At 45.8% G+C, this 15,839-nt stretch overlaps 1 protein-coding gene across 1 annotated transcript in view; it reads right to left on the bottom strand.

Moving 5' to 3' along the window:
- Window positions 1-5,001: 5,001 nt before the first annotated feature.
- Dapk2 (death associated protein kinase 2) overlaps window positions 5,002-15,839 on the bottom strand; it is a 117,357-nt gene continuing 106,519 nt past the window's right edge. The window contains exons 10-12 of the mRNA XM_051197812.1: window positions 8,505-8,594; window positions 8,315-8,398; window positions 5,002-5,620 (exon numbers count right to left, since the gene is read on the bottom strand). Of these exons, the coding sequence (XP_051053769.1) occupies window positions 5,540-5,620; window positions 8,315-8,398; window positions 8,505-8,594 (255 nt within the window). The 3' untranslated portion in view covers window positions 5,002-5,539. The remainder of the gene's footprint in view (window positions 5,621-8,314; window positions 8,399-8,504; window positions 8,595-15,839) is intronic.

Raw genomic sequence — 15,839 nt, 5'->3', positions numbered from 1 at the left:
CAGACATGCTACAACAGTATATATACAAAAAAATGTTTAGGGATGAGTTTTAACAATTTTCATTAATTTATTTATTCAATAGTATGTGTGTGTGTGCGCACATGTGCTACAATGCATGTGCGGGTTCCAGGGATCAAACTCAGGTTATCAGCCTTGATGGAGAGCACCCTCATCTGCTGAGCCATCTCGATGGCCATGGGGATGTGTTTTACCTCCCACACGATGCTTGAAGCTCCTTATCCATGAACCTTCCTAGATGCACAGAAGCACATAGATGCTCTTTGTCCTTTCCCATCTACAGTGGGAAGGAACCAGTAAAATCTATCCCAGCCTTGAAGTCCATGACCCAGCCTTTCTGTCCCATTCTCCCTGGGGCAAATCTCACTGTTTAAGACAAGCTTGCAAGAATTGGTTGATTCCATTGTAGCTAAGTAGATCATGTGCAGTGTTATTTGTTGCTTGACGAGTAGAGAAATGAGAAGTTTCCAGAATAAGATCCCTTACAGCTTGGTGGGGCTTTCCATTTAGACTGAGTGAGAGTGTGATGAGGTCTTCAGTTTACACCATTCAGGAAGGCCTGCCCTGCCTCCTCTCCGACCCTCAGTTTCAAAGCTCACAGCTTGGTTTTTGGAAAGGTCTGAGAAAGCCATGACCCAGGGACCCAGCTGAGGAACACCAAGGCCTCAGTGTGACTTCTGTCAGCCTGTAGGTCTCAGGAGATTTCCTGTTTCCACTCCTTCCCTCTAGCTAAGGTCACAACCTTCTGGAGGAATGCAGGGTCAGCCAGCTCATCTGCAATTTCCCCTCCCTGTGTGTGAAAGGAGATATGTCTAACTGAATACACAGAGCCCACATCCTTGTGACTCAGCAGATGCGAATGTCCTCAGTCCCCTCCCCTGGAACATCAGGCAGACAGCTTCTAAGGTTTGAGGCGGTTGCTACAGATTCTGTGAGCCTGGACTCACAGGTATTTCTCCCTGGGTTTTCCAGGCTAGAACTCAAGTCAGTCATACCTATACCTATCTGTACCAGTACTGGTGACTGAACCCAGGGCTCTGCACACACTAGAAGAGCATTCTTGTCATTGAGCTATGTCCCTAGCCCATGATTAAGGTATTTTATGAACTGAATTGTTTACTTCTTCTTAAACTCATATCTAGAACTTTTAGTCATCTGTACTTCAGAAAGTGACTATATTAAAGGTAGGACCTTACAGGATGAATAGATAAGAGGAAGATATATTATTGGCACTAATCCAGCATGACTGGTGGCCTGAGAGAGAGAGAGAGAGAGAGAGAGAGAGAGAGAGAGACATCGACAGAAAGAAGACCAGGTAATGAGAAACCAAGGAGAGACAAGCCAAAGCTCCATCTTGAACTTGCTGTCTCTAAAGCTGAGACAATACATTTCTACTGTGTAAGTCACCAAGATATTTTGTTATTTCTCACTAATGCAACAACAAAAACAAGGAAACAGAGAGGAGGGGATTGACTGAGCCCTGACAATCGGGGTTTCATGGTTGACCTCTTGTCTAGCACAGTCAAGGGCCTGGGCTTAATCTCCAGTCCTGCAAACTCAAAACCAAAAAGCAGAACACTGAGCAACAGCTGGTGTCCTCCCCCGTTGAAGCTGCCCTGAGGTGAGCTTTACCTGGATTTTTACTGAGGTCATCTGATTCTAGAACACAATGTTATTATGTATAGATTTTTTTTGCACTTAAATAAAATAGCACCACACTCTATGTGCTCTATGTGGTTCTCCAGAAAAAAAAAATTTTTTTTTCATTTACCACCCTTTTTCCCCCCCCAGGAAAAGTATTAAAGAATGTGAATGTGGGGTAGGCAAATCTGGGCTGGGGTCCAGATCCCAAGTGCTCCAGCTGGTAGAAGGAGGCACAGTTCTCAATTCTGCGGAGGCTCGCTTCATCATCATTATAAATGGAGTTCATTTCCCTTACAAGGTTGTGAACAGGGCTGCAGAACGCTCTGCTGAAGCCTGGGTCCCTCAGAACTGTCGCCAGCTTTTTTCGTTGTTTGTTTTCGTTTTTTCTTTAACCAAGGATTGAATGAAAGATCTTACAATACCATTTTGTCCCTTGATAATATAATCAACTATCTTCTAGATTAAGAGCTAGGGATGTGAATTCTACCCAGTGAGTAAGGGATTCGGGGAATCTGTGTTCAGCTAGCCGTTATGAATTGATGTTAATGGAGGGCACCAGTAGGAGGGAGGGAAAATCAAGAAGAGAAAAACTTGAAGGAAGCACACCAACTGTGCCTGTGCCTTTGAAACACCAATTAACCACTGTTGGAAGCTCTTCTACTGTTAACAGTCCCTAAGCCTGTTAAAGTTTGCTGAGAATGGGATCTTCTCAACAGATGCCAAGTGAGATATTTTGAGGGTTGCAGCAATCATGAATAGAACAATATGGGTCTGACATCAAACTGGGGGTGGGGGGTTGGGCAGATGGAAAGAAAATTCTCCAAGCCTGTGATAGATGTTGTCCCCTTCAACAGCCCAGTTTTCACATGTACTTACTTTAATTGTCCATGGAGCATGGGGCTTGATTTTTTTTTTTTCCTAGAGATCTCATGGTTCACTTGCTTACTTGGATGTGACCTTCTTTTGCTTCCAAAATATGCTGGGTGTTTTTTGTGTGCTTTGTTTTGTTGGCAAATAAATAATGGGAGATGGCAGTGGACTCTAAGATCTGGAGTCAGGGGAGATGGTGAAACCGACATTAAAATACAGAGCATGCTAAAAATGTGTATGTGTGCTTGTGGGATATTATTGTGGCATCCAGCAAGCACACAGGCAGGCTCCTCAGAGCTCTTGAAAGAACTTCCCTCACAGAGCATGGTTTCCATCTCTGGTCATCTTCCACTTTCATCAGGGCACACACACTGTGCCCTCTCAGCCTTAGGATGTCAGCTGGTCAAAGCCTCTCCTCTCAGAGCCAACAGAGCACACCTGGGTCTCCAGTTTGTTCCATCTGCTAGTAGAGCAGCATGTGGGAGTAGCATGGCCTCCTTTGCTAGGAGCTTTTCTGGAACTAGAGTCTTTCTTGGGGGACATTTTGCTCTGGATCCATCTAAAGCGTGAAGGTCGCTTGGCTGACTCACACAGTGTGACTGAAATTCACTGTAGGCCTCAAGTATGTTGGTGCATGCTCATAATGCCGTTCAGGAGACAGAGGTAGGAGGATCAAGGGTTCAAAGGCAGCCTGGCCTCCATGAGATTTTTTGTCTCAAAAGGAAACAAGGGCTGGTTAGCAGGCTCAGCAGGTAAGGGTGCTTGCTGTCATGACTGACAAGTTCAGATCACCTGAAACCCATTCCCAGGACTCATATGATAGAAGAGAACTGTTTCTTCCAAGTTGTCCTCTGAGTTTCACATGTGTGCTGTGGCATGTGTGCACCCCCATACACACATTATCAATTGATTAGTAAATAAATGTAAACAAATTATACACACAATAACAAACCCCTCGCTGCTAACAAAAGGAATTAATGACGCACTCACCCGGACTCTAACACACACACACACACACACACACACACACACACACACACACACTGCATTTCCTGGCTCATTTCCTGTCACTCACCTCCTTCCAGACTTCCTTTTCTTTGCAACACACTTCCCTTGGGCTTCCATGAGTCTTCTCAGGGACTCTGGTCAACAAGGTCAACAAAGTCATTCTTACGGCCAGGAAAACATGGCCTGGGTTTGTATGTTGTAGAAATTTCCGTACTATATTCACTCATCTTGTTTTCATCTTTCTCATTTTTTCCTGAGGGTCCTTCTTTGCCCTCCTGTCTAGATTGTTAAAATTTCCCCTGCCTCTGTTGTCTGTAATTGGCAGGTATGCAGTTTGCTAGCATGGTCATAGCACAGACTAGATAGCTTAAACAACAGATGCTTATTTTCTCACAAGAGGGGCCAGATATCTGACATTGTGGGTCTTCCCTCTCTCAACTCTGACTTTTTTGAGACAGGGTCTTGCAATGTAGCCCTGGCTACCCAGGAACTCAATGTGTAGACCAGTGTGGCTTCAAATGTGTAGCATGAACCTCCTGTTCCCGACATACAGTACCACATCTGACAGCTAGCTTCTTCTGAGTCCTTGCTCCTTAGCTGGTAGATGCCATCTTCCCTGTGTTCTCAGGTGTTCTTTCTTTTGTATCTTAATCTCTTGCTCTTCCTCCTGCTCTCCTTTGTTGCCCAGGCTGCCTCTAACTCCTGGACTCAAGCAACCCTTCTGTCTCAGTGTCCAGAGTAGTCAGAACTTAAAGATACATAACACCACATACAGTAAATGGCCCCCATATCCCAGCCTGGACTTGAACGCATGGCAATCCTCCTGCCTTAGCCTTCTGAGTAGTAGGATTATAGACATGAGCTCCCATACCGAGAAGAAATCTCTTACTGTTATTTTTTATGTATGTGTATGTGTATGAGTGCCTGCATGTATATACCCAGTACCGTGTATCTGGTGCCTGTAGAGACCAGAACGCATCGGATTCCTTGGAACTGGAGTCATCAGTGGTTGTGAGCTGCCCCTTGTATGTACTGGGATTGGAACCTGGGTTCTCTGCAAAAGCAGAAATTGCTCTTAACCAGTGACCCATCTCACCAGCCTCAATCCTCCTTTTTTTATAAGGATATTAGTCATATCATGTTAGGGTTTACCTTGATGACTTCATTTTATTTTCAAGAGCTGTTTTATCACTCTTATCTCCAGTGATGGTGAAGTCCTGAGGGCTAGGACTTCACCTTACGAATTTAGCCCCCACGGGAAGAGCTGACAACAGCAATGGCGGAAGGGCCACAGCCTTCTGAGGTGATGTGGGGCTGCACCTTTCAGGGCCTGCACCTTGGCAGCAAGAGAAGACAGCTCAGAAGGTCCTGAGGCCCTGTCCATTTAGCAGCCAATCCTAGTGCTGCTCAAGCCACAGGTCTTAGGCTATAGATGAAGATAGCTTCTAAAACAGCCAAGCATTAGATAAACAAGAAGTTTAATAATAAAAATGAGGAAAAAAAATTACAACACAGTAAGCTGGCAAGAGACTGTTGTACAAAGTCTGGGAAGTCACAAGATTGGTCCCTCACTCTAGAAATTCCCTTCACTCACACATCCTGATAGGGTAGGCTTCTGTCTTCCCAATGATTGCTGCCCGGGCTGGTTCTGAACTCTGTCACCGAGTGAGGAAAGCTGCCTAAACCTGACCTTTAACCTGCAGTAACAATGATACTCCTTTACAGCCGTTTCCTCAGTCCACACCCCATCCCAGCTTCTGAGGTTAGCAGACAGATGAAAGCCAGTTTTCCGGAGTTTGGGGACCGCTGGAGACTCCCCGGCAGGAGACAGCCACGCTCCAGGGTCTCCTCAAAGTTCTGAGTGCTGCAGACTCCTCTCTTACAAAGTGCTCAGGAACACAGACTGTCTGGATACTGGTGACACGCAGGGTCCAAGAGCTTGCACAGAAGGAACACAAGGGGCTTGGCCCTCCCTGGCAGCCACTGAAAACTAGGCCAGTTAGGAGGTACTGCTCCTCCTTCGGGGGTGAAGGGCTTTCCTCCTGGCGATGTCATCCTCTGTGTCACTCTCGCAGTTCCTCTGGGGAGGAGAAAAAGAGGCTCGGGGCAGGACATCACAGGATGATATGAATGAAGTGACACTGAGCATCCAAGTTCATGCACTCAAGCAAGGGGTTTATAAGCTGGGACAAGCAAGGGTGGCATCAACGGGAAGCCCTTAGTTCCATCCAGACACCTCTGGCATACAGGAACAGGAGGGGGACTTGAAATGAGGCCAAACTAATTGTATTGTAGCCTCCTTCTCAAGGCAGGAAAGCAGGTAGGGCATCCACAGGAAAACAGGTACCAGAAGGGGTCCAATTGTAACAGTGACAATGTCATCTGGTGCTATTTGTGCCTGTCGCTAGTCAAGGCCACTTGGAAAGGTGGTTTGTGGGCACTGGGTCTTGTGAGCTCAGCCTGTGGGGAAGGGGTTGATTTTTCCATAAGGTCCTCTGGCCATCGCTCCAGACCCTCGGCCTCCACTGGCTCCCACCATGCTTTCAGCAAGCTTTACTGTAAAGCCATTGAAAGGAAATGGCTTCTGAGCAGTGCCACTTCCATGGAAGTACAACCCGTCAGCCCCCACAGCAGAGTTAGAGAGCCACCACCTGGAGGCTGCAACGTCTTTGCACCGGCTCCCATGGATCTAAGTGTTCAAATCGAGATCATTATTGTAAGGGGTTTCGTTTGTCCAAACTGTAAGGTTTTATTTTGTTTTGTCTGTGTGCCTGAGTGAATGCATGCAGATGCCCATGGAGGCCAGAAGAGGGAGTTGGATCCTCTGGAATCGGAGCTACAGTGGTTGTGAGTCACCACTTAGGCACCAAGAACCAAATCCGGGTCCTCTGCAAGAGCAGAAAGTACTCTTAACTGCTGAGCCCTCTCTCCAGCCCCAGTTATTATTAAAAGAATAATTCAGATTTAAATGAGCCCTCAAAATGTTTAATTTCTATGCTTCCTAAACAAAAGTCCCCGTTATTATCTTTCTTAAAAAAAAAAAAATTAAGAAGGGTCCAACAGGAAAAACCATGTAGGACCCAGCCTTTTCTTTCTGTAGAAAGAAAGTGGCCTGAATATCAGAGTTAAAACAACAACAACAAAAAAGAAAAAAAAAAGAAGAAGAAGAAGAAAGAAAGAAAAACCAAAAATCAAAAAAGGCTGTTTTGCACCAGGAAAAGGTTAGGAAAGAAGTTTAAATTCTTTACAGCCCTCCCTGCAACTATATCAAGACAAAAGGTCCAGGACTTAGTGTGAAAGGCAGGCCTGCTACCCTGTCATACCTCCTCCAGGCAAGCACGAGCCAGCTGGAAATCTGAGGTTAAGATCAACTTTAGCCAAATACATCCTGGACCAAGTCTGACTAGGACAACAAAAATAACTCAAGCTTTGCTGAACAGCAACTTTTTAGTATGAGTCAGAGTCAAACAATAAAAAAATAAGTTGAACAAAATCACCAGTGACAAACAGGGATTTTCAGAGGGAGCAAGGTTGGTTCCCTTCATATTCCGTGAGACTGCTGGCCAGAAGAGGGACTCAGTGTCCGAAAGCCACATAACCCCTGGAGCTACCAATTCTCAAGTCCTGGCAAGGGTAGGAATAAACAAGAGCTCAGTCTGAAGAAAGAGGGCCCCTCAGGACATGTTAGGACTACAGAGGTACAGGGGTGAGCTGGCAGTTGGGTGCAGGCCTAGGGCTAAGCATCTTCAGTTTACCCAGGGTGACTGCCAGGCAGCTGCTTTCTAGTCCCTTGCTGAGGAAAGAGTCACCTTTTATAATTTATACCTTCCAGACACTCTTGGCTCTCTCTTAGAGAACCCCTAACAATTAAATGTTAACACTGATGCCCATTTCAAGACCTACAGGAGGATTTTAAGCAGCAATAACAATTGCTAAAACACATTGAGCACTTACCCACCAGACATTAAGGAAAGGACATCACTTAAGCCTAATCACTGTCCAGCAATGTAGGAACTATTATTACCCCCCATTTTACAAATAATGACATTTTGGAACAGAGATATTAAACAACCTCTTGGAGGTCACACAGCAGGTAAGAGGCGGATCTGAATTCTGGAAGACTGGCTCTAGAAGCTACCCCCTTGATGAATATATTCCCATTATAAGCCTCTTGTTTTAAACATACACTAAAGGACCAGGTATAGATTTTGCCTAACATATTAAAGGCCCAGGGTTCAACCTTTAGTACTACAAAAAAAGTAAAAAAAAAAAAAAAAAAAAAAAAAAAAACCCAAAACAAACAAAAACTGTAACAAGTAAATGTGTCCTCAAACGTTATTGATACAGGCAGTCTGAAGCAAAATAGAAAAGATAAAGTGGCAAGGGCATAAAGCACCATTCTAAGGGAGAACTGGGGTTGTCAGGAATGAACTTTTTCAGGCGAGATGGTCTGAAATAGGTCTCATGTCAACTAGGCTGGCCTGGACCCTCTTGTTCAAGTGCTTGGATTATAGGTGTGCACCATCACACTTCCAGAATAAATTTTAGATGGTGTACGGGACTCATTTCCACAGTTCCCAGAGGGCTACTGGTCCTTGGGTAGGCGCTGGAGGGGAGGGGTGGAAGGGCAGTCCCGGTCCCTCAAACATATCCCTCTGCTGGTCACACACAGCCTCCAGGGCCTGCAGAAGAGCTGAAAACAGTTAACATCCTCCTCCATTTACTCCCACAGTCCAGGAGTTGTGCCCTGGCAAAGGGCTCTGCATGTGCTCACCAGGTCCTCGCTTGTCCTCAAGTGCACCTTCTTCATCAGGGAGCGAGTGAGGTGGTTGCACAAGGAGACAATGCTGAAGGAAAGCTGAGGGGAGAGAGGAGAGAACTGTCAGGTGACATGTGCACAGAGATCTGGAGGGAAGCAGGGCGTCCCACTAGGCCCCCACCCTTCACCCCAAGCCCTGACGCACCTTCCACCGCCTGCGGACATACTGCTTCTTAAAGTTCTCCAGGTTGACCACGGACTCCCTGCGCACCATGGCTTGCTGGTTGTCTACTGGCTGAGAGATAAAACAGCATGATGATGTCAACTGAATTTCAAATGGCAGCTACCCACATCCCCAAAGATCCTGGACTACATACTGTCCTCAGCCTGCCTCTGGTAACCTCCTTCCCTAGCAAGGTATGCAGTGGGAATGTCAAATGTCGCAGTAAGGGTGATGTTACACATGTCTCACTGCCCAGAAGATATCCTGGGCACCCCTGAGCTATTATTACCACAGTGTAGTGTGTAGTGTATTATCACAGAGAGAGACTAAGACAGACAGACAGACAGACAATAGACAGAGACATGTGATTGCCATCCCTAAGTGAGAAAAGCTGAAAGCAGGAGTCATCAGTATCACTTTGGGGAGAGGTCATTTTATGGCAAGGAGCACTGGACTGACTGGTTTGGGTAAAACGCATGCTTATTGGCAGGCATGACACTGGTACTCCTCTAGTACTGAGAAATGGAAGCAAATAGGGGCTTTGATGAGGTGGGGTGTGGGGTAAAGGGGTCAGATGAGGACAGATGCACAGTTGTCATTAACTATCTGGCAGTGACAACACAGCTTAAGTCTTTGACTATAAAAAACCCACCACAACTTCTCTGAGCCCCAGTCGTCTCCCCTGTAATAGTGAGATACGTAAGACAGGGCTGGTGTGACTGAATGAACCCATGGGTGTGAAATACTTAATCCAGGACACTCACCAAGCAGCAATAAACTGTCATTATTCTTCTCCATTTCCTTTTAAATGCCCCCATTTTATAAAATAGTAAAGTTTTCCTAGCTGAAGAGATAGGTTTCAGGGAGTCTGTGGACATCCTAAAATGGTCTGTTGATTTTAAGAGTGTAACCTGTATATGAATGGTCAGAGTAGCCCCATTCTTTTAATGACATTTACTTATTCAGCAGTGGGGGTGGGGTAGATGTGTATGGAGGTCAGAGAGCAACTTGCAGGAGCTGGTTCACCTCCTTCCACCAAGCAGGTCTCAGGAAGTGAACTCAGGTCATCAGGCTTGGCAGCAAAGGCCTTGACCTGCTGAGCCATCTCTCCGGCTCCAGCAGCATTCTTGTGTTTGTTTAGAGGTTCTATCAGAATTGCAGAACTACTCAAATATCCTTGACAGGAGAAGTCCTCTCTATAGGGAAAGCCAACTATAACCCCATACCTAGCTTTGGGGGATATGCACATCAAACACTGACGGAGGGAAGGGACAGCCATATCAACTTCAATGGAGCAAAAGACTCTATAGTCTATCACCCATATGCAGTGTTATTCTTAAGATCCAAAAAAGTGGAGACAACCAAAAGCATGTCAACCGGTGAATGGCTAAACAAAATGCAGCATGTCCATACAGTGTGATACTAATTAGAAGTGTTAATTATGAAAATAAATGAAGTATCGGACCATGATAAAAACGAATAAAGCTTGAAAATGTGTTAAGAGGAAGAAGCCAGACACAAAACCAACAATGTGTGATTCTATTTGTATGAAATAGCCAAAGAGACAAATACGTAGAGACAGGAGATGGATTAGGTTACTAGCTGGGGCCAGGAGAGAATGTGGAGTGACTACAAAAGAATGTTTTCTGAGGCTGGAGAGGGCTTAGCAGTTAAGAGTGCATACTGTTCTTGCAAAGAATCTGACTTCAATTCTCAGCACCCATGTCCGGGCAGCTCACAGCCACCTTAGGCATCTTCCCCCCTCCACATATACATAATGAAGATAAAAAAGGGGTGGTGGAACACTCAGTGGTTAAGAGTACACACTGCTCTTCCAGAGGACCCGGGCTTGGTTCCATGATGGACAGCTCACAATTGTCTGTAACTCCAGCACCATGAGAGCCAATGCTCTATGTGGCTCCTGGGAATACAACTCAAGTCCTCAGTAAAAGTAACAAGTACTTTTTCCTTACCTGCTGAGGCACCTCTCCAGTCCTAAGAATATGTTTTCCTTCTGGGTTAGTAACTCTGAGGTTAGAAAGTGACAGCAGCTATACAATCTTGTAGGCCCTCCTCCAAATGATATGAGAGACTTCGAAGATCCCCCTATGGAAGGCCTCACCCTCCCTGGGGAGCAGATAGAGGATGGGATGAAGGTCGGGAGGGGGACAGGGGAGGAGGGGAGGGTGAGGGAACTGGGGTTGACATGTAAAACAAGCTTGTTGCAAATTTAAATTTAAAAAATTATCAAAAAATACTAAGAACCACTGAGTTGCAGAGTTTATGGTATATTATTTATGGGAGTAAAACCACATTTGTGTGTGCTCACACGTGCGTGCGTACGTGCGTGCATGTGTGCGTGCGTGCGTGCGTGTGTGTGTGTGTGTGTGTGTGTGTGTGTGTGTGTGTATGTCCAGGCAAGCAATGGTTCCAAGGACAGTTGAAAGCTTCCATGGATTCTCAAAGGCCCTTGTGGCCCCAAGGACAACTGCCTCAGGCCCATGCAGCTGTTCCTTTCTGTTCTGAGAGTCAGTGGTGACGTCCTAGCTGAGAGCTACAGAAGGCAACTCACAGACTCACAGACTCTGGTCCTGCCTGACCACATTGCTCCACTCTGTTTTTCCCTCGTGGCCAGGTACCAGAAGGAAGCCAGTGTACACAGCCACCCATACAGTTTGGACTGGCATCTGGCAGGAGGCCTATTCCAGGACTACCTCACCCCATACTCCCAAATATGTCTAAGCCTAACTCAAACATCTTCCAAGAAATACTGACAACTCTGATATAACATATAACTCTGATATAAATGGATGATGTCAGTTTGGCAGTTGGGGAAGCAACCTGAGGACACTGGGATTTGCTTCTATCCTTGTCTACACCTCCAGGTTATTCCTCCCTCCTCCCAAAGCCAATAATGTTCCTGCTTACTATCTGTATGGTTGAACTGATTCCCTTAGCTACTGACAAGACAGACTGGAATGAAATCCCAGGTCCAGGCCAACAAGATGACTCACTGGGTAAAGATGCTTGCTGCCAAGCCTGATGACCTGAGTTCAATCCCAGGTTTCATGTGACTGATCTCCATACGTACACCATGGGGCACTTCCATGCACATGTATATGCACACATACATATATACACACACATGCACAGAAAGGCAAACATTACATACCAAATAAATAAAATAAAGAAATTCTAAGCCTGGGACCTGCTCACATCCCCCAGTAAGAGGCCCGGGCACTTTGATCAGCTATAATACCATTTGGAGGTATAATTCACGCAGCCATAAATGACCTTTGAGCCTAATCCTGGCAGGGTGTATTTGTTTTTCATAAGGAAATTTGAACCAGTAGATCAGTAGACTTGGGGAAAGAAGGGACTTCTTATGTACATACCGATGGTTTTACTCACCTAGAAGAGAAATGGCTCATTCCCACCCCCACCCCACCTCCAACTCCCACCCCTCATAGCCAGAGAGACAACATGCAGGCCAAGTAAATCTTTTTAAGGAAAACCCCACTTCCTACTGGCTCAACAATGTTACTCATTGAGCAGAAAGGCCAAGAGATGAAATGTCATGTGGACCTACTCCCAGACCCATCAACAGGAGGTGACAATTACTTCTTGGGTTGGGTAGACCCAACCACATGAGTTCCAAGGAAGAGGTCATCAATGCTATGACCCTGTCAGGCCAGCCTTTCCTCATTATTAATGGGCTCCTTGTTTGTGACGAGTTGATGCTGTCACTTGAGCCTGGAAAGTCAGAGACATCAATTCTGCAGTGAGACCTGTCTCCAGAAGGAATGTGGCATTGTTTCAATCTTCAAGTTATGACCTATCACTGAAACCAGGGAGTCCGGGCATTTCTGACCAGGCTCCTAGGAATGTTTAGTGTCTGGAAAAAAGGTCAGAAAGGGAGGCAAGAAAACAGAAGGCTGTGGCTGGAGTCAGATTTTGTTTACACAGATGCAACTGTCCTTGAAACAGCGCAGGCTCTAATGCCCACAGAGCAGGGGTAGGAAACAGCAGCATCAGCCACCCCCAAGATGTGAGAAAGGAACTGTGGCAACTCCTCCAGTGATTTTTCCCTCAATACCAGGCTCTCCACAGGGCTGCAAACAGACTATAGCTCTTCAAGCCTCTATCTGTGCCTCCCGACAGCCTCATACTCCACAGCCACTTCTCTCTCCTGCCTCAGACCGTCACTCTGGGCCTGGTAGACTTCCCTTCTCGAAGTTAAGTCTTCCCTCCTTTTGCTGGCTCCTTTACTGGCTGGGGCTTGGGGCCTACTGGCAAACACCTGTTTCCCCAGGAAGATGAAAGGGAAAGTTTTGTAGGTGTCCCTGCCTCCTCCTGCCTGGTTAGGGGGAGCAGAAAGGTTAGGTGCCCCAGAGCTGACCCTGCAGTGGTCAACCAACAGGAGGAGGTGAAAATGTCCCTCTCCATGCTTGGCCCAGCCTCATTTTCCCGTTAGGTTTCAGCATGGATACATGAACATTATTTTATCCTCTTTACCAGACTTCTGTTTTCTGAGAAATTGTTGTCTCTAAGAAAAAAACTTTCCAAAACTCTTCCTCCTGTGACTTTAAGAGAATTTAAAGGTGTCAACTAAATGCCATGTGTGAACTGTGCTTGGGTCCAGATATGAACAAATCAACTGAATGTAACAGATATCATGAGGACAGTGTAAGTTTACAGAGGGACAGGGACATGATGATGACACAATAATTACACAAAAAAGACAACTCAGTCAGCAAAGGTTTGCTTCACAAGCATGATGACTTGAGTTCAACCCCCAGAACCTACATAAAATGCTGGGCACAGTGGCATGCACTTATAACTCCAGTAACAGAGAAAGGAGGAGATAGACCAGCTAGCCTGGCCTTCTTGGTGAGGTTGCAGGAGAATGAGAGGCTTGGTCTCAAATACAAAGTGAAAGGCACCCAAGAAAAGTCCTGCAAGGCTTAATGGCACACACCCATAACCACAGCACTTGGTAGGCTGAGGCAGGAGGATTGTGAATTTGAGGCAACGCTAGACTATACTACAAGATGTCTCCAAAGGAGGAGGGGGAACCTTTGAGTTGAATGCATTTAAAGTTGGCTTTAAAGTACTTGAAATCTGTTAAAAGAAGCTGGAGCAGGAGTTGAATGAAGTCACTGCCCTGGACTTGATTCCTGATGAAGCAGGGATATATGACACACAGAATTCACCATACCATTCCTCCATACTTTTGTATAAGCTTTGAGAATTTTCCCTTTATAACGTTATAGACAAAAACTCTTTAATTTCGTTAACCTTCCCTTCTCAACTTTCACTCAACAATTTCAAGCTCCCCATCCAATCTACACTCAGCCCTCCAGATTCCACCCAGTACCTTCCTCCCACCAACACAGGAGGGGACAGGTGTTTCCGTGATGAGGCAGCTGCCCAAGACCCTGGCAGGCCTCTGTTGTCTTTCATTTGCTGCCTCTACCAGAGCTCAGCTCTGCTGTATCTCATACCCATAACTCAGAGGTTCTCAAACTTTAAGTATCCACCCTTTCAGGGGTCAAACAACCCTTTCACAGAGGTAGCCTAAGACCACTGGAAAACACAGATATTTATATTTCAATGAGTAACAGTAACAAAATCATAGTAATGAGGTAGCAATGTTTGGAGGTCACCACGGCACGAGAAAATGGATTAAAGAATTACAACATTATGAAGGTTGAGAATCACTGCTCTAAATGACCACTTACCAAGTCTTTCCCACCTCCCAGTTGACTGGATCCCATTGGCTTGATACTGAATCTTTTTTCTACTTTGAGATAGTTTTTAAAATGTTTTATTAGCATGTGTTAATTATATTTAATAAATGGTTTCATTATAACATTTTCATACATGTACATAATGTATTTCAATCCTATTCATACACACACACACACACACACACTCACACACCATTAATCCTTCTCATCTCTCCTCCACTCTTTTACTAATCCTCTTCCTAACTAGTGCCTCTTCTACTTTCAAGTCGTGTGTGTGTGTGTGTGTGTGTGTGTGTGTGTGTATGAGTGGGTGTGTCCCGATGAGCGTTGTTTATAGGAGCCTAGGTGAGTTTACCAGTGGCTAATGTCACCAAAAGAACCTCTCTCTACCAACCATGAACTAATTACACTGCACTGCACCTCCTATCCATGGGTTGCCATGTCCTTATCTATCACCTCTCCCTAGAACCAGAACACAATGAGTGTTTGTTCAACTGAACTGGCCTCTGCAACTCCAGTGTGCCCACTGCTACTTCTCTTCTCCAGGGCCAAGAATCTTCTCCACAGGTCAAGAATTTCACAAAGCAGAAAAGCCATTTGGTTCCACAGACCTTGCTAGAAGGTTGACAATGACAGGATGGTGACAGCCACCTCTAACTGGGAGCTACCATGGTCATTGTCACACGCAGGAGGAGAGGCTGAGGAGGAGTCCCTGGTTCTTCCTATCATGATTACTCAGTTCGCTCTTCTCCACTTATTCGACAGCCTTCACAAAACCATCCACTACCAACTGTGGCTCCCCTTCCTGACATACACAGGGCAGCCACAGCTAGAGCTGCCTCACGATAACACAGCTGCCTGCCCCAAGACCCACCTCCCAACCTCCTTAGGAACTACTTTTCAGAGAGATGCTACACACTCACCCTGCCCTGCTGACAGCCTAGGCTGGTGTTTGAACTTGAGTATGAAGCCAATCTTTAATTTAAAGTCTGGTAAATGAAAAGTCTTCCATGATGGTTGGGGAGGTGTCTTAGTCAGCAGAGCGCTTATTGCAAAAAACATGAGTTTGATTCCCCAAAAGCCAGATACAGTAAGAATGCACTGGTATTCTCAGTGCTTTGGAGGCCCAAAGACGCAGATCCCTGGGGTTCAGTTACCAGCCAGTCTTGTCTGCATAGTGAATTCTAAGATGTCTCAGTGAGAGACCCCATCTCAAAAAACAAGGTAGATGAGCTGGGCACGGTGGCATATGCCTTTAATCCCAACACTGAGTAGGCAGACAGATAGATCTCTGTTGCAATGGAGGCCAGGCTGGTTTGCATGGTGCATTCCAGGCCAGCCAGGGATGTACAGAGAGACTCTATCAAAAGTAAAGTGGTAGTTTGAACCCCCAAATAAAGTGGCACTATTAGGAGGTGTGGCTTTGTTAGGGTGGGTGTGGCCTTACTGGAAGAAGTGTGTCACTGTGGGGGCAGGCTTTGCGGTCTCAGATATGCTCAAGACATACTCAGTGTCTCAGTTCACTTCCTGTTGCCTGCAAGTTGTCACTCTCGGGTATCTCTCCAGT

The sequence above is a fragment of the Phodopus roborovskii genome, unplaced genomic scaffold (assembly GCF_943737965.1).
Source record: "Phodopus roborovskii unplaced genomic scaffold, PHOROB, whole genome shotgun sequence".
Classification (NCBI taxonomy): domain Eukaryota; kingdom Metazoa; phylum Chordata; class Mammalia; order Rodentia; family Cricetidae; genus Phodopus; species Phodopus roborovskii.
This window is presented reverse-complemented; position numbering and strand designations above follow the sequence as displayed.